Source organism: Parasteatoda tepidariorum, chromosome 9 (genome assembly GCF_982258835.1).
Source record: "Parasteatoda tepidariorum strain Cologne lab strain chromosome 9, Ptep-v5.0, whole genome shotgun sequence".
Taxonomy (NCBI): domain Eukaryota; kingdom Metazoa; phylum Arthropoda; class Arachnida; order Araneae; family Theridiidae; genus Parasteatoda; species Parasteatoda tepidariorum.
This window is the reverse complement of record NC_141763.1, coordinates 87,280,860-87,301,205: the sequence shown is the minus strand read 5'-3', so window position 1 is coordinate 87,301,205 and position 20,346 is coordinate 87,280,860. Positions and strand designations below refer to the sequence as shown.

General features: G+C 30.1%; 1 protein-coding gene across 1 annotated transcript in view; it reads left to right on the top strand.

Annotated features, from left to right (window-relative positions):
* The window catches only part of LOC107453489 (glycine receptor subunit alpha-2), a 58,101-nt gene extending 40,513 nt beyond the window's left edge, over nucleotides 1-17,588 (top strand). Inside the window, exons 5-9 of the mRNA XM_016070349.4 lie at nucleotides 2,777-3,003; nucleotides 8,136-8,218; nucleotides 10,650-10,784; nucleotides 14,645-15,036; nucleotides 17,245-17,588. Coding sequence (XP_015925835.1) covers nucleotides 2,777-3,003; nucleotides 8,136-8,218; nucleotides 10,650-10,784; nucleotides 14,645-15,036; nucleotides 17,245-17,415 — 1,008 coding nt within the window. The 3' untranslated portion in view covers nucleotides 17,416-17,588. The remainder of the gene's footprint in view (nucleotides 1-2,776; nucleotides 3,004-8,135; nucleotides 8,219-10,649; nucleotides 10,785-14,644; nucleotides 15,037-17,244) is intronic.
* The last annotated feature ends 2,758 nt before the right edge of the window (nucleotides 17,589-20,346 follow it).

The window sequence follows — 20,346 nt, the reverse complement described above, 5'->3', positions numbered from 1 at the left end:
TACATTAAATGATTTTACGATATTTAATTTCTATCCACTTTTGTTAAGTCTTGTTCGAATTCATATTAATATTCTTTTTATGCAGTGCGTATGTTTGATTAACAAACTAATTTTATTTTAAGAAATAATAAATACTTATACCCTAAATTGATAACTCTTGCTTTATATTGTAATGCAAAAATAATTTTACTGACTCTTATGTGCATCATATCTAATTGCAATTAGAAATGATAGTGTTACTGAGCAATAAAAATGGTGGATGCCACTTAGCACCAAAATGGAAGAAAAAAAACATTCTTGATGTAGTGAGACAGTTAAATACAAAAGTTACGTATGCCATTTCAGTACACTACCTTTGTTTAAAGTTGTTGGTTCCATTTTTAATGTAGAGTAACGCTATCATTTTTGACAGTGTAATAGTACAAAACATCCAGTTGAGCCATAGTGGCAGATGCAAAGGGGATATAGAGTTTACCTGCTAATGAGGAGTCTCAGGTTCGAATCATATCCGTGATTGGTTAATACGAACTCTGCTCCCACGGTGCTGACGTAAAATATACTCAGCGTTAGACGGATCATGGGTTAGAATCCCCTTGTCGTCGTGCTAATTACGGAAGGTTTTCGCCAGTTTTTTCTTCACGTAACGCAAATGCGGGTTAGTCTCTGATGATCCATTACTTGGGTTAGTACCACTGATTGATCAAAGAGCTCTTTTGTCTTCTGGATTGGGTTCAAAATTACTAGGTAACGGAGTTGAACAATGTCGTTCCTTATTCAGAATCGGACCAACTGCTCAACGCCGGTTATGAAATAAAATAAAACGTCCAGGTGAAAAACAACGTGAACTTCTGGCTATGCATTATAAAAATAAACAACATTATGAATTTATAAATAAACATGCTATAGTTTTGATTCGTTTATAAATATCCTTCATCAATGTATAAACGCAAAATGACAAAAATGAAGGGGAAAGGAATATTACGAACTCAATTTCGAGCAGGTGAATGATGGTTGACCAATAGGGACGTGAGAACAGTCTTGAACATTAATCATTTTTTTAACATAAAACTTATCTCGTTCGAGCTTGTTCCAAATTATCTATTAATCAGCAACCCATTTTTGTAGCATATTTGTATTATGATTTTCTTTTGCACTTTTGTGTATCTGTCATTTTAAGAACTTAGAGGGGAAAAAAAGTACAGTATGCTTGTTTCCTAGTTATTAATTATTGAGATATAATCATGTTCTTAGATTTATGCAAAAGAGCAAAACGCTTAACTTGCACCACAGATTACACCGGGGAACAAATAATTTGTCTCATATGCATACATAAATGCATAATACAATGTTACATAAATCAACTGTATATCTGTCATTCTGAGTTGGATTACCGTTACAGGTTCTTTATCCAGGAAAAAAAAAGCATAGTATATTTTGTATGAGCTATTATTTGGGATATCATCGTATTCTTAACTTTATGCAAAAGAGCAAAACGTTGAGCTTACACCTCAAAATGACACTGGAGAACAAATAATTTGCTGCATATCTAATCATGTTGCATGCATAAATACACAATGTGATGTTGTATATATTATCTCCTTATCTGTCATTTTGAGTTGGATTACCGATGCAGGTTCTTCATCCCAGAAAAAAAAAAGAGTACAGTACGTTTCATTATGAATTATTATTTAGGATATAATCATCGTTCTTAACTTTATGCAAAGGAGCAAAGTTTTTAACTTGCAATTCAAATAGCACTGGAGAACAAATAATTTATTGCATACATAATGTTGAATGCATAAATGCATTGTTGCATAAATAATCTGTATATCTGTTATTTTGAGTTGGGTTACCGATCCAGGTTCTTCGTCCCAGAAAAAAAATTACAGTTTGTTTGTTTGTGAGTTATAACTTGAACTAAAATCACTTTCTTAACTTTCTACTAAGGATCAAGGCGCTTAACCTGCACTGGAGAACGAATAATTTGTTGTATTTGTGCAGGTGCTTGATGTTGTCGATTTCGAGTGTGGGGTTTTCAAATATGAATTCAGTTTTGCTCAGAAAGCTAAACTTTCAAATAACATATTTAGACTATATTTAAGAACGTTATAAATGACAAGGGACTGGGAGCTGTTGCGACTAACTTCTATAGTAATTAGGTCACATCATCAGGATCAAAATTGCTCAGAAACTCATCATGCCCGTAAATGTCGACGTACGCTTCCCTATTGTGACCTGTTCAGAAGCACCCGAAAAAACTGCTCATAACAGAGAAGCACCTCTAGCGGCGTATGAAAACAATTCCAGGCACGGATTTCGATGCAGTTTTAACTCTATTTATGTGCCCTAACTCTTCTAGAAGTTTATCACAACATTTATGCAATTCCTTGTTATAAATAACGTTTTTAAACTATTTCATTTTGACAAAAAAAAGATTAAAAAAGTCCTTTTAAAAACCTGTGTAGCCAAGAGTCAGAAGTCGAATACAGATTTGAAATCATTGATACAAGAGTATCTATGGTCTGTTAAAAAATCTAATACAACAGGAAACAAAAATAAAATATGTTCCAAAGTTAAATCTTATACTCTTTGAATATTTTTCTATTCTGTTCTATTCAATTCTATTCTATTCTACGTAGAAAAATATTCTATTCTACGCTTTGAATAGTATTCTATTTTAACCCCCAATGAAGAGTAGGAAGGAAACTCTGCTCTACATTACTTTTAAAATTTTATTTCGGTCTCAAAAGTGTTTTTTTTTCTTTACTTTTTTTAGACGTATGCTGCAGATATATTTTTTGCTCAATCGTGGAAAGACCCCCGCCTTCGTTTACCAGAAAACATGACTTCAGATTACAGGCTGTTAGAAGTCACCTGGTTGCACCATATATGGAAACCAGATTCTTTTTTCAAGAATGCTAAAGCAGTGAATTTTCAAACAATGACTATCCCTAACCATTATGTCTGGCTATATAAAGACAAAACTATACTCTACATGGTTAAGTAAGTAATTTTATTTGTTAAAAAGGAAAGATAATTCAATTTAAATTATGGTTATAAATGTCGAAGAGTTTTTAAATAGTTTTTATTCCTGAATTATATCAATGGAAGCATAAAGTAATAGTCTGCATGTTCAAATTGCTTTAATTTATGAAAGCAAGTAGACTAAACTTCTACTGCACAAAACTGTTTATGATGAAAACAAGTCATTGATTTTACCCACACTGTAAAAATAAAATAAAAATAAAAAACTGTGTCAAAAATCTGTAAAAATTACTGGCACTCAGGGCGCTGGTACTTTTTATCGCAAAATTCATTTTTACCTGAACATGCTACAGAGCAAAAAAACGGATATACCGTACTTTTTACAGTAATAAATGACGTAAAATCACTGAGCTACTCAAATTAAATAACGTTTAAAGTAAAATTTACGATATATTTCACGGTAAAAATGGATTTTTTTTCTGATGATGCACCCAAAAGGCCGGTATTTTAAAATGTATATTTGATCCGGAATTCTTACAGTGTGCGGTTTATATTATAATGCAAAAAAAAAATAATAAATTTTATAAAACTAAATATTATACGTTAAAGTGTGTTATCGATAGTTAGTGTATTCATTCAATCAGGAGCATATTTCTTGTAATTTAGATTACGTAGATTAAAATGTTCCAAAGGCTAAATTTAACAAAATAAAGAAAGAATCTTTTGAAGTATTCTAAAAAATAAATATTAAAAAAAAAATAATTTTTGACAGATTAAAAATTTATGGGAAAACCGATATCAAATTTAGTTCTTTTTTAATTAAATTTAGTGGTAGTAACATTTTTTTAATTTTTTAAGTGTTATTCCCAATGCACTCAATATACTTATCAATTAAATATTGTAAATGATCTTGTATTAAATATTTAAAATTATCTTCACAATTAATAAGAAGATACTTAAAATGATGCACAGCGTACCTGTATAAGAGAGGGGATTAGGTGCAAGTACTATCCAACATTTCATTAGAGCTTCTTAAGCATAGAATGTAATTAATCGCTGTACCTGAAATCTGGAATGTGATTTGTTAAGCATATCAAGATCGAGTTCTTAGTAGCATTCCTCAAAGACTGAGGATCAGAAACCATCTGTAATTAACTAAATTCATTTATACAAAATAACAACTAAACTATATGTTTACAGCTAATATATATTTGTATTAAAGTAAAAAAATGGCTATAAGACAATGTGGAATTAGAAAATGTAGTATATTCGATGAAAAATACTGACTTTGTATTGTGCATTTGCTACGATTTGCATTATGCATTAAATGAAAGTTTTTTAATTTGCTCAGTTTGAAATAGAAAGTATTTATAATTCGTTCGCAAATAATTTGAGAATAACTTGATCTGTATGATTTGTGAGATCTGTGTGGAGATTAAATTTCAAAAATAACCAAAGATTAAAGTAGAGAACAATGCGTACATAATTGTGCTGATTTTGAGTTATTTTTGAAAGCGAATGGGTGTCACTATGATTTTATACGATTTGCTCTACTGCAAAAAGAAGTTTTATGTATATATATATATATATATATATATATATATATATATATATATATATATATATATATATATATATATATATATATATATATATATATATATATATATATATATATATACACCGAAGGGCCATTATTTTACCACCCTGCTAATATTATGTAGGACCACCTTTAGCCCTCAAAACTGCTACCACCCGCCGTGGCATTGATTCCACAAGGTGCTCATAGGTCTGAGGTATCTGGTACCAAGCGCTCACCAACTGGTCCAGCAATTCCCTCTCATTGCGAGGGGGTAGCGTGGCAGCACGAACTTGGTTTTCCAAGTAGGAACACAAATGCTCTATTTGATTAAGGTCAGGTGAATTTGGGGGCCAAGACATGACTTGAAAGTCACTGGAATGTTCCTCGACGATTCGACCCTTATGAAATGGTGCGGTATCCTGTTGGTAAACACCATCCCCCGCCGCATTAGAAACTGTTGCCATGAATGGGTGAACCTGGTCTGCAACTATGTTCAAGTGGCTTACAGTCGTCAGGGATTGTTCAATGAGGATTATGGGCCCTAATGTGTCCCATGAAAACCTTGTTCCTGGGCGAGTTTGAAATGTGGAATATATATATTTCCACATTTTAAACTTTGGTACTATACCTTCGTGTTTACTTTCTTTGTCACATTATTTTTTTTAAATAATTTTCCAACATTTATTTGATTTTCAAACATTTTACGAGTTTCCAAACACGGAAAGTAGGGAAGTAGTAGGGAAACTTATGAATGTTTTCCATGTAATATTGGAATGCATTTAAATCATTTAATGCATTTAATTTATCATATAAAGAGCTTGAATGAATTGATTATAAATCAAAGGTTTCACAGGATGTATGAACTACATATTTAAATAAATTTACTACAAAAAGAATTCCTGCTTACAACAAAACTAGATAAAAAAAAAATAATAGTCATGGAATGATCGAGTGAAATGAATTGCGAAGCAATGCGAAATAAGCAGCAAAAGCACTTTTGGAGATTGGCAAGCGCAGCGAGTAGGACGTGCTTTTCTTTTCTTCAATACAATTATTATTATTTATAATTAGAAAACGCATAGTAAAACTAATTTATAAACACACTACCATTGAACAAAGTTTCAGATAATTGTTCCGCCTTTCAAAAAGTTTTAAATGACTAGTGATGTTAGACAAATATTTCTCTCCGCTGAATAACACTTAATGGCTTTTGAAATATAGTTGGAGAAACTTCCGTTTAAATGTTCTTTTAGAATTTGCAGAAGGAGACGCTAGAATTTTTAAGATCAAATCTCTCAGTGAAATTTACTACCTCCTCTGCAGCGCACCAGTACTTACACCAGAGCGAAGAATTCTGATTTATGCCTCACCCAGATTTCAAAAGTGATATTTCATGTTCTTTAAAATAAGCGTATAAAGGTAATTTTGCTTTGTGTGATGATAGTATACTCAATTGTGGACTCGAGATAGATTTCACAGACAGGTTAGTAAAAATGATGAGTAATGCCTTTAATTTATTTATTTATCATTAGTTCTTGTTTAAGTTTATCTCTCATTTAAATTAATTATTAGGCATTAGAATGATTTAAAAATTAGACTCTGAAAATGAAAGGGCAAAATAGTTAGACAAAAGGAATAAAAAAACATGTAGTTACATGTCATCATAAACGCTATAGGAGGCCGTTATCGGAAAGAGTATCAAATTACATGGTAATAAGCATGCGATAATATTACATACAAGGACAATTAACAAATATCTTACTTTTTTGTCATCACAAGGGATATTTTCCGGCAGCATTTTCGTCGCATAAAATAAAGCTTTTCTGTAAATAATATGCTGTTTTCATAATTGATAGAAAATAGCTCTGCTGATGCTATTTTCATAATGAAGAACCTACAAGCGTAGGGCAATCGCGTAATCTTGATTATTTTGAATAGTCTATAACAGGGGTGGCCAACCTGCGGCTCGCGAGCCACATGGGGCGTTTTGAAGGATTATTTGTGGCTCTTGATAAATGTACCCGAGTTTCTTTTTCATTTTTGTGCTATTATATTTGAAAAAAAATATTACCATTCCGTATGTGTTTCAAAATGTCTTTTAAATTACGGAGAACAAATATGAAAGACTAAGTGCAACGTTGTTCAATTCATGGTGAGTTTTCCATTTCTAATATAATTAAGACACAAAAGCATCTGGAGAATTAGAATTAATAGAGATGCAAGAAGATCAAGCTCTACAATGAAAATATAAGTCGGCGTCGATTACTGAATTTCGGAAATTTGTACCAGAATCGAAATATCTTGAATTAAAAAAGGCTGCCTGTCGAATTAATTCAATATTCGGAACAACGTACTTATGTGAATCATTTTATTCCACTTTAAAATTCATGAAATACAAACGCCGATCAGTATAAACTAACCAGCATCTCAAATAATTACTGAGAAGTGCTGTCACCAATTATTCACCAAATTTTAAAGAATTATCAAGAAAAGTACAATAAATGTGTTTAATTTTTAATATTTAAATTCAATACACATATTTTGTACTTTTACTTATATGTTTCCAATAAATATAATTTATGTGGAAAAAAAATTAATACCTTTTTGCATATCTATTAAATACGTATTTAATTGCAGCTCGCGAAAAATTTCAAATTTTGAAAAATGACTCGACTAACAAGGAGCTTGGCCACCCCTGGTCTATAATTTACAACTCTCGTAAATCAATTCAGGATTTTCAAAAAGGACCTGAATTTTTTTAAAAATCATAGCTTATAATTACCTTAAAATAAAACCAACTTCACGTGCCTTAAAAATGGGAAGGAATTGCTTATGACGTTCACATCCTGAGTAAGCGGAATTAGCCCAACCAAAACTTATCTTAGGGCGAAATGATGTTGTTTAAAAAGGAGTTTAGTTTTAATCTCAGTTTTTACAAAATTATGTTTATTTTTGTTATATAGCAAACAGAGAAGGATACATGGTTTGAGTATTGATATTTTTTTGTTCGGAAATATACATTTTGCCATTAGAAAGTGTTATAAATAAACAGGTCTATGCATAGAATTAAGAACTGCTTAAAAATTTTTCCCTTAATTGTTTGATCCCAGATAGAAAATGAAAATATTTAGGATTTAGATCACAAAAATTATTCATGGCTGTTAAGTCAAGTTTAGTCTCTCTTTAGCGATCAATTAGCGTACCAATTAGAGAAATGTTCCTAATTGATACGGCTAAAAGTGGAGTTTTTTTTTTCAAATTTCCTTCACTTAATGTTTTTTATAAAATTATAGTAACTGTTTCCTTCTTTAAAAAAGTATTAATTATTGTGTGTTTAAATATTAATTATTTAAAAGACAATATTAGTTATGCATTCAAATAAATAAAAAAATTAATTAAATGTAAGCTGCCAGATACTTTTCTGCTTTTCCCAAAACTGAAATGTTTTTTAAAATGTTTTATTATAATAACACGTTTAACAATTTTTTTTCAGGTGGTAAGACTTGTTTTGAATTTTAATTTTAAAAAGTATGTTTGTGTGTTGATTGATTGTTTGTATATGCACTAGATTGACTTTAATTCTCTCCTGTGCAATGAACTTTGTAACATATCCTCACGACACGCAACACTGTTCCCTAGAAATGGAAAGCTGTAAGTATGCATATTTATGGATATCATAAAAGTTGCATTATTGTACAAGCAGCCTGTTTATGAACACTAAAATGTATCATATTCACACAAACGCAAGCATTAGCATATGCAGGGTTATAAAGCAAATGGAATATTTTAGAATATTAGCAAATATGAATAACAAAAATATAAACGAACATTTGGCATGCAACATTTTTTCAAATATTTAACGAGGTCATCTTTTTTTAATTTTGGAAATGCTATAAGTATATGAATTAATTTAAGCATATAAATAAATATCGAATTTTTTAAATATACAGATGCGCTTTGTCAATTTTATAGAGCAATAGTTTTTAAAAAAAGGTTTTTTATGAAAATTGAAATACGTCAATTCATAGATTTTGTTCAGTTTGTTAAAGGCTCAAAAACATCAGATCATATTTTATTATGTTTTAATACTTCAAGTAGATACACTTTAAAAAATTTCACTTTTCTCGTGAATCTATTTAGCTAAATAATATACATTCTGATATATTTTATAGTTGTTATGCATTGCATTAACTAAATTTCAGTACTAATGGCAAAATTTTCATGAAAGATATTTTTCCATATTTTTTCTTCATTAATTTGCATTATTTTAGGCCAAAATAAGAGAAAAGAATTTGATTTAGCATGCAGCATAGATATTAAATACATAAAATACAGCATAGTCACCCTTTTCGAGGGAAAGACAAAATTTTCTAAGCATGGTTCAGTTCTATTTTTTTTTTTAATTTGCATTTATTCGCAGTTGATTAAACTTAAGAGACAAAATAATTAATCATTAATTTTTTTTATTTACATAATCAATTATTGATAAAATTGTGAATATGAATGAATAAAAAAAAATTAGCTACATTTCTTTCGGATTTAAAACAAATATAATTCCAAGATTCTATTAGATTTCGTCGAAATTAGACTATCTTTTATAATTGAAAAAAGTACAAAAATATATATTTACATCTAATTAGAGTATCAGTAATAAAAATTATAAAAGGGACGCGGGTTTCCCATCTGCGCCACGGATTAATTGAACAAACGTTTTGTTTTCCTATACCTAAGATTTAAATATCATTTCAAATTCAAATGCAAAACAGAAATTTTTTAAAAATCAGTTATGAAAGATTGATTGAGGCAAATATACATAAGTTCTAGTAATGTTGATGAGTAGTTAACTAATGGATCATATTCAAACTTAAATGAATGTGTATTATACGAGGGATGTAAATTAAATAGTGGCAGCTTAACCTTGAAACTCCTAGAAGGGTGGGCATGCGCAAATAGGATATGGGAGCGGTGAGGTGGCACTGTTGTCGATGTGTAGAGTGCAAAAAACAGTCGATCTGCTTAGAAGGATAGTTGTTGTTCGGCGTTAAAGTGAGGAGTTTCGCTTCCATAGCTCTAAAGCATGTTTTCAAAAGGCTTAATGACGAAAAAAGATGAGATGCTTGAACCCATCGTCCTATACGGTAAAGCATTTGCGCCACAGGCTTCCACTAATCCTCGATAGCATTCTGTTGCATTTTTGCCTAGGGCAACCTCGATTTTAAGCCACGACCGCTGATCACCTTTTGAAAACATGCTTTAGAGCGATAGAAACGAAATTCCTCACTTTAACGACACACAACAACCGCCTTTCTAAGCAGATCGACTGTTTTTTGCATTCTACACATCGACAACAGCGTCACCTCACCGCTCCCATATCCTATTTGCGCATACCCACATTTCTGTGAGTTTCAAGGTTAAGTTGCCACTATTTAATTCACAACCCTCTTATAACTCACGTAAAATGTGACTTTAAGGAGGAATTTAAAGCCAAAAGGGATCTCATTAGAAAACACAAAAACATTTTATTTTGAAAAATGAAAACTCCAAACTTATTAACTTCAAAAAATTAAAGTTAAACATGCATTCCCAATTTTTTTTTTTTCATTTCGAAAATAAAGGTTGTAGAATTGAATATTAGCTCTAAATTTTAAAATATGTATTCAAAAATTATTCGATTAAGTCTACTGTAATTTAATTTAAATTAAAACACATTAAACTTGCTTTCAATTCAAATAAATCTATCCTAATTATTAAAAAATTGAAGCAATTAGTTTATTGCTTCATTTTACAGCTGCACATTTTTTTTAACAATTATTAATGCACTAAAAGTTCAATTTCTTCTATATTCCATATTGCAAATGATTTATAATCTTTTTATTATTCAATGTTTCTTACTAAAAATACAATGCATTGTATTGATATGTTATTCCTTATTCTTGCTTACTTCTTAATTTTTCAATCAATAATTTACCATTGAGCTTTAAATTTTATAATAAATGATAATTGCTTGTTTATTACATTTTCACACAACACAGTTTCCTCATTTAACAACTATTAATGAAGACATAATTGTTTTTTTTTCTAGTATCCCATACCACCGATGATTTGATTTTTGATTGGGCAGAACACGTTCCGTTGGAAGTCAGTGAAGAAATTGAACTTCCACAATTGGATCTTATCAAAACTGAACGGAAAGACTGTACGCAAGTTTATTCAACTGGTAAAATGTCTTGCTTTAAATATAATTTAAAAACCCTGCTTTTAAAACCAGCTCAAATATTTCTTTCTCAAAAACAATTTTTTTTCCAGCATTCCAAACTTCCAAGATAAAAAATGACATCGTTATTTTTGTGTTGTTATATATTTTTCCATGATCAAACTGTTTTTTGAGATTAAAAATACAAAGCTAAAATTTACGAGATGTTTTGAAATCCCGTCCCCACAATTTTTGTCAGAATCTTTGCGAAAAAAAAGGAATAAAAAAAGCACGTATTTCAAAAGCGGCAAAAATCAATACTTCAGAGCTGAAAAAACGAAAATGCTATCAAATTTTGTAAATAATTGGTGAAGAAATTGAAAACCTAAAATCTTAAAAGCCAGTTTTTTTGCCTAATAATCCGATAAAACTTGAAGTAGGCTCATAGTAATCTCATAATCAAATTCAATTCCTTTCTGTCTTAGGCAACATGCAAAGTGGTTAGATGTGGTTTGCTAGATTTTGACAGTATTTTTTCGACATTTTAAGCGCATATTTTTTATTTGGTATTTTTCCTTTTATTTTGGAGAGAATTCTTAAAATGTATATTAAAAGATTTAACCAGAAATAAAATCTGTAAATATATATAAAAAAATATCTTACATCCTATAAATATTCTTATAGTTATTGTTATTAATTATTATTTTCTTTAATAAATACAGTTCTATCGTAAAATAAATGAGTTATGCTATTTTTTTTCTATTCAAACTTACAAATTCTTTATCGTAATTAGTTCAGACTAAGTTATTATTAATATAAAAACCTCCTAATTCATACAATATACTTAAATAAATTATTGCTGTCCCACCCTTTGACCAACAATGAATAATTACTAATTTCCCTCTGACAGAAAATGCATATTGATCCCACTGACACCTTACAGGTGCATCATCTGCCTGGGTTGGAAACATTTGCTTAGTTTGTTTGGGGATGGGAAAATGAGATAAAAGAAGCAAGCAAGAAAAAATGCTTATAGCTACATCCCCCTCTTTAGATGGTTTCAAAAATCGGTATATGTATTTATTTTGAAGTATAAATTTCAAAATTATTTTTAAAAAAATCACACAAAAAAAATCAGCCGAAGGCAGAAAAAAGTTCATTATATCCAACTTCCTCACTTTTTTGATTCACTATATCCACAAAAAATAACATCATACGTGTATAGCAAGGCACGGGACCGAAAATTTCGTTCACTATATCCAGGAGTTCACTATAAACTGCGTTCACTATAGCGGTGTTTGACTGTATATACAAATAATTTTCATTTTCCCATATAATTGTCTCTTTAGAATATAGATATTGCTTTTTCCAATTCGTGATGACACTCAAGAAGGAAGAAAAGAAAAAAATTTCAATCGATGAATAACGGAAAGCTTCTTTTTAAACGGCTTTTGACAAAGTTTTGTTTTCCATCAAGAAAACCTGCCAAATGAAACAATTTTAATGTGAGATTAGGTTATTGAATGAAGATGGAAAACTAGAATAATAAAAACTGCACTTGTTTCAATAAAAAAAAAGATTCAGCTAAAATTTAAATTAAATACCCGAGAAATAAAAGTTAGCAGAAAAATAGTTAAGAAATTATTACTGATAAAAAACTGGTTTAAAATTATTATTTTTAAAAACCGAAAATAGCAAATTTTTTTAAAAGAGAAAATAAAATATAATAAAACCGAATAATATAGCAAAATTTAAAGAAATTATTTCTAAAAACTGAAGCGGTAAGTTAATAATTTATTATAAACTCCATTTTAATTCAAAATTATACAAATTGGAAGTAACAGTCGACAAGTTTCAAGCGCTCAAAAATAGGCGTCCATTTTCAAGATTTGTCAGACGTGAATGAAAGGAAACAAAACTGAGTTGAAATGTGAAACGTTAAGTCGCCAATGAGAAATGGAAAAATAAAGATGAGAAACAAAACTAGAAAGAAAAGAGTAGCCGAGAGAGGAAAAAAAAAAGTTTAAAAAAAAGTCTGTTAAAGCAGAACCAAATTTACCCTGATTTGCCCCTGTGTTTTATCTTGTTCTTTTTTTATCATTTTCCTTTTGAGCTGCATTCTTTTTTCTAATTTTGTTTTCCACCTTTATTTTTCCATTTTTCATTGGAAATTTTACATTTTATACTTCAAATCACTTTTGTTTCTTCTCATTTTACGCCTGGTACATGTTAAAAACGAACGTTTATTTTTGAGAGCTTGAAGCATCTAGACTGTTATTTACAATTTTATAACTTTGAAGTGAATGAAGTTTTTAATCAATGGATATTGCAACATGACATTCGTTGTGTGATTCGAAAGGAGGAGAAAGCATAGACAGCTTGACATTTACTAAAATGAAAAGGGAATGAAAAAAAATACTGAAAACTGGCTTAAATCTAATATCTCCCCCAAAAGTTTCTTTTTTAGTAGCTATTAAAAGTACAGAACCGTGTTTAGTGTATATATATATACACTCTATAACCAAAAAATTGACGCTCCAAGAAGCAATCATGCGATTGCTTTGAAATTTCGTATGCATGAATGTTTTGAACAGATTTGGTTGGACTGATGCCGACTGGGGACGTATAGTCTTTAGCGACGAATCCCGTTTCCAACTGTGTCCTGACGATTGTCGAAGAAGTGTTTGGAGACGCACAGGGCAGAGGGGGGATCCTGCCTCCACTATTGCACGCCACACCGGCCCTCAACAAAGCATTATGGTCTGGTGTGCCATATATATATATATGAAAAAAGGGGGGTGAAAATAATAATGAAAAAAATAACAAACAACAGATTTAAAAAAAAAGGATGAAATTTTTTAAAGAAACCGGATAATAAAAGATACAATCTTTTCATCAACCCACACGATTATATCCGCAAAAAGAGTGCTTTCTGGTATTGTATCAATATAACCAAAGCAAAATATATTAATACAATAGTGTGAGGAGCATTAAACTTTTTTTTTTTTTACAAAAATTACAACAAATAAAGCAGAACACAATAAGTAAAAATAACACGTAAAAGCAGAAAATAGAACAAAAGAAAAAGAAAAACAGTTTAAAACAAAATCTATAAAGCGAGTAGCAAAATCAGATGTTTTATTTATTGTTTTTCTTAACTTTCTTCTCGTATTTATTTATTTTGTTGTATATATATATATATATATATATATATATTATGCACATATAGGACGAGGATATTCTTTTTAATATATATTAAAATATATTGAGCTGGTATATTTATGATCTAATCATTCTTGTCCAGACAAATACATACGTACCAGATGGTACGTATGTGATCCTCGATGACTGGGTTCTCAACAATGAGCATCTGTGACGTGTAAAATATATAGTCAATTTAATAGTAATATAAGAAAATATTCCTTCTGTGTACCAACAGGTAGAAGTCCAACCTTTCAAGACAATTGTAACTATTTTCTGTGGATAGCTCAATATTTTATACTTCATTCAGATCTTAATTGTCCTAGAAACCTCTCCTCTGCAATATCAAGACTCCGTATGGGCAATATGCAAGGACATGATGATTTCTTCAGACAAGAACAGATTATACCCCTTATACAGAAATTGTCCCTATATCCAATTAAAGTCATAACCCATTCTCAGCTGTCAGGTCAGCCTGACTGCACTTTTTGAACTCGACTCACCACCAGAGGACATGACAGTCTCCAGGCGTCAGAACTCGCAAAACTCATTCTCCAAACTTCTGGAAATATTTAGCACTGCCATATACAAGACAACAACAATAGTATTCATCCAGCATTAACAATACTTGTGCATTTCAGTGCCAAAACCTCTTATTTTAAAACTAAATTACTTTTTTTCAGGTAACTTTACTTGTTTGCAAATCACATTTACTCTGAAGAGACGTCTAGGATACTATCTATTTCACACATATATACCAACATGCCTCATAGTTATAATGTCCTGGGTGTCCTTTTGGATTAGACCAGAGGCTGTCCCAGCGAGGGTGACACTTGGAGTGACCAGCCTCCTCACTTTATCTACACAACACGCGAAGAGTTTGGACTCTTTGCCTCCCGTTTCCTATATAAAAGCTATAGACATTTTCATGGCCTCTTGCACTATATTCGTATTCTTATCGCTTATGGAGTTTGCCATGGTGAATGCTATATTAGAAGATTGCCTTACTATAAAACTTAAGCATAAGCTGTTTAAAAGGAAATTTGAAGAAAGCATGAAAGAAGAGAAAATTGAGGTAAAATATGCATATTTTTTTATTAGATATATTAATTATATTTAATTAGTTATTTATCTTTATTTAGTTATCTGTAGTTAGAGAATGTTGTTTCCTTGGACATTTTTTCAACTCTTTATTTTCTGTACAAAAAGTGATTATTCAATCAATTAAGCAATTTTTGTAAGAAATGCAGTGTACGTTTGTCTATTATGTAATATAATTTTACTTTGCGAACGAATTCTCTCATGCATTAAAAAAAGCATTTAAAGTAAATAACATTAATCCGCGTAACAACAGTATATTTTTATTCTTAAGGGGATTTTAATTTTAAATTCTCTTTTCCTAAACGTTTTAATATCCTTGTTATTAAAACGTAATTGTCAAGTAGATTTCAAAAGCAAAAATAAATCAAATTAACTATAAATGTAATATTAAAAAATATTTCATTTGAATATCGCAAAAATTTATAGTTTGGCCTGTGGCCGCCTTGGGCTTGTTCGAAATACAATAAGCATACATATTATATATTTTTTAAAATTTTTTCTGTATCTGGTAAATCAGGAACCGTCAGCAACACAGAAAATACTCTCTGTTGTTACAGATGACAAATACTCAACGCGAAATTCTTCCACTAGGTGGCGTTAATGTTAAAGCAAGTCCAAGGTATAAAAATGTCCCCTACTTACTGAAAATTTTAGCAAACCTAAACTGTCTTTGGTAAATAGGCGATTTTAGCGTTGCAGAATTTAATATTCGTTAAAGAAATCACTTTTTGTTAATACCTACTTTTCATTCGTATAGAAGAAAAAGCTTTTTGTAAGAGGTTTGACTATTTTAGGATTTTGGTAAAATCGCTTTTCTTAATTTTTTCTTATCTCTTATAATTAACCTCTAATAATTAATAGGCTCTTATAATTAACCTCTAAATGTATTCCTTACACCTAAAATAAAAGTAATCAATGATTGATGAGAAGGGAAAATATTAACACTCAGAAAAATTGTGTGTTAAAAATACCACACTGAATAAATTTACAGTGTTTCTGGCGTTATGGGAACATTTAAAATCCAGTAATTTATATCGAAACGCTTTTGCAATCATTTCGGTAAAATTAACTATAAAATATGGTTTTGTAATGTTTCATAAAATGTTTTTAAATGTGGTAATTTTATTATGAAACCTTAGGGCATTGCATAAAAATAATTTATTTGTAGAAATTTACTTTTTTAGTTTCGCATTTCTTACCAAATGATAATAATAAGATAATTTTGTAATCCAGAATTTCTGATGAACGTTTACCTTATGAGCAGAAATATTACCAAATGAAAGATTTAAATACAGTATATTTTGGTTTAATTTTCCCGAATTATGGTTTTTACATCCAAAAAATGTCGATAAAATATAATACAGTAATCTAACCTTTTTTTTTTCACCAAGTAAATACTCTAATTTAATGGTGCTACATTTGCGGCAACAAATAAAGAGTAATCTTCAGATAATGAATATTTAAAACTACATTTTTTACTGAAGCATGAGGTTTTATTTCAATTTTTATTGTTTGAAACGACTTTCTGTGAATTGTTCCGAAATTTGTTTTCATCTTATAATACATCATTTTCCGTGGGCAACTTTAAATTTTTTATTTCAAATTGCGTTTGTTTCTTCTCGTCTGGCCAGTCTTGAAATTAGGTGCCTATTTCCAAAGCACTTGAAGCACATCGACTGTAATTTGCTATTTATAAATTTGTGAAGCTTTTAATCAGGTAATGTATTATCGCCTCATGCTCTTAGAATTGCTTTTTAACACCAGATGAAAGTTTTAAATACAGTATATTTTGATTTTATTATGTTATTAATATAAACAAAATTATGTTTTTTTCTTCCTCTTTTTCTATACCAAAAATATCTTTACATGTAGTACGTACCAAAAGTTTCTTTCTCTGCGTGTAAAAGGGATTGATCCCAATTTAAAGAACTTAACAATTTAAATTTTGCACCGGATTAAAAAAAATTTCCTTATTTTTTATCCAATAGGATAGAAAAAATGTCCTCCATTTTTTTAATTTTTCTCCTCTTTTTAAGCAAATAAGGAAATTTTTTGGCTGTTTCACCCCTCTCTCCCAATTCTGAGCTGAAGTAGGAAGTTTTCTCTTACCTTGCTTATCTGTATATTTCTTGTCTCTTATTCATTGAATATTTCAACAATATGTAATTTGAATTATTTTTAGGATTGTGCTAACTGTAGTACAATGGAGCGTAAATCAACAAGATTGTCACGGAGAGTGCAAAAACGCAGAAACTACGCTGCAAAAATAGACATGATATCACGAATAGCGTTTCCATTAAGTTTTGGAATATTGACTGTCACCTATTGGTTCTATTTTGTCGTCAGTCAATGAAAATTCAACTTTTGTCTCAAACCAATGTGCTTGCTCAGTGGTGATTCTATATTGACTTTCAAATACTTCATTATATATATAATGAGCAATAATTTTATACTTTATTAAATGTAACATGAATTTAGAATTACTTTATATATTTTTAAATAAATTCCTAACGTATGTTTTTAACACATTTGTAACTGCTAACGTCACATGATGTTCTATTTCTGGCTGCTATAAACTTGATTAGATATCTTTCTTATGGACTAGTCCTAGTTATTAAGGACATCATTTGAAATTCTTATTCTACTGGTTCTTCTGACTCCCTTTTAGAATTTAAATTAATCGACTGCGGATAATTTAAGCAAATATATATGTTCAAAACTAATTCAACCTGTTTTTTTTGTCAAAATGTCTCAATTGATATAGATATATATCAATTGAGACGTTTGAGATTAGAAATACTGAGCATTATTAATAAGAATTGACAAGTATTTATGTATTTAAAAGATTGAAGTTTTTCTTTTTTTTTAAATTTTCCAGTGAGGAATATATAATTAAGTATGGTGAAACTTCCAGCTATGGGCACCCCTGCGAAACGGATGCCCCTCAATACGGGCATATTTTTAATTTCCCCTGGACTCTTCTATGAATAAACCATTGTACGCATTCTCCGCAAAGTGAAGATTCCAGTAACCTGACGCGGACAGTCATTTTTTTCCCTGAAACGTTATTTCCTATCTCTTTAAGCCAGTAGTATAAAGAGTAATTTATGAAAATACTATAATTATTCAATTATAAAATAGTTAAGTGGTCAAAACTATCGTTAACATTCTTATCAAATGCGCCTTTTTGCAGACTTGTTTCGTTATTCTGCCTTTCTTAGGCGAGCCACACACTGATGAGGGAAGCGGTTAGGAAGAAGCATACAAGAGGCGAATTTCTGTACTTTTGCGTTAGGATGCGCAGAGATGATGTGCGCATGCTAATACTAAAGTATAGAAATCTGCCTCAAACATGTCTTAGATGGACAGAAAGTACAATTCTGCTATTTTATGTCACTTTTAAGTGCGTCTTCAGTTGGATTTTAATCATTCAAATTATCTTCAATGTTTATTTTGATGTAGCTTAATGTTCGACTGTTTGACAACAATTCGCTCGAATACGCCACTTCGGGTAAACACCGGGAAAGAGGAAAGGGTCAAGTCATGGAAAATGACTTGACCCTTTCCTCTTTCTCTCTCCTCCTCTTCCTCTTTCTTAGCATTTTTCGTATTTACTTGTCGAAATATTTTTTTAAAAATTTCCACGGTGCTTTCTTTTAGAGCTGTGTTTAATATAGTTCTCAGTTCCAAATAGTTTTCCAACTTAAATTTTTTTAATCTGCTTAAAAAACATAAGAGAAGCTAATATACTTCGTTCTCCCATGACTCTCCACACGCTAATGGTGAAAGTATGTGAAGGATTGCCATAGGTAGAGAATCTAGCTCTACGCCACCTGTAGCCCATTTTGATTTCCAATTACAGCGAATCTCGAAAAGAAACAAGTGTACATCAGTGCTTATAACTCATTACAACCTTAAATAACTAATTTTACTAGTTATAAAGATACTGTGATTGAGGTAGTGTGAGCGCAACGTGGCAGGGATCGGTAGTCTGCGAAACGAATGTTTAGTTATCTAGGTTAAAATATAAACAGTTTTTGGTAGTCAGAGATAACGATTACTTTTAAAAACGAACAGAAAAAAAAACATATATCTAAACAATATTTTAATTCTGGAACTTGTTACAATGAAATTAGTTTTGTAATTATGATAAATTAACATTGAAGTAAGTATTATTTTCTGATGTTAGTTTATCATATCTAAGTACAGATAATGTTAAATTCGTTTTTTTTTTCTTATACTCCCATATCATTTGTCAATCCTGTTAAATACATTGTGCTAAAAATTTTAGATTCCGTTTTAAAATTATTTAGAATTTAACTATGTGATCTGAAAACATGCAAGATATATATTATACTTAAAATTTTTGAATCCAATGCAAAAGTACTTAGAATTTAAGTAAATGTTATAAGCATACAGCAATTTAAAATGTTTTTAATCATATGTTTGAGATTGATTAACCTGCATTTTATCTGAAATTAAGTATTCTTGCATTATTACTACAAAATCTTTAAAGTAGGTTTCTTTAATTTACTTTACCTATTCTAAAGAGACCACCTTATATGTATTTTTTTTTATTTTCATCTTGTTTAGAAATTCTGACACTCTCTCAGTTTGAAGTTAAAAATTCGTCGTTCGCAAATGTGTTAATAACATCACACGTCAAGACATCCATATGGAACTACTGTAGTTAATTAAGTCCTGCGAAAAAATAACTTTTGAAGCTAAACAATTTATCACTTTTCACGATGCAAGATGTTTTTTAAAAGTTACTTAAAAGTAGCAATATTTAATATCCGCTAACTTAAAAATATACGAGAGTAGCAACACCATGAATTTTAAATTACATTCACTCGCACCTTTCTACTACATCAAGTTTTCTCTTGCTAACAATCTGTAACTTTAGTAATTTTTTAGAATATTTTATAGGCTACGCTAAGAAAATTTATTGAGTTCTGAAATAATCGGAAATATAAATAATTAACTAGTTTGAAATTGCAAAACATTTTTAAAAATCATATTAAAAATAATTCATATGAAAGTTCTTAATAGTGGTACAAGTTTAGCGTACAAGAAAGACCAAAGTTTAAATACAGTCGAACCTCGATCCATCGTTCCCTTATCTCATACACAATACCTTGCATTAGTGCTCACGTCACTAAGGCTATTTTAATAATGAAATTCATTTAGATTAATTTTGAAAATTTAAAATTCAAAATATGATAATTTTTTTAAAGTAACTTAAAAATGGCTGTATTTAATATCGGCTAACTTAAAAATATAC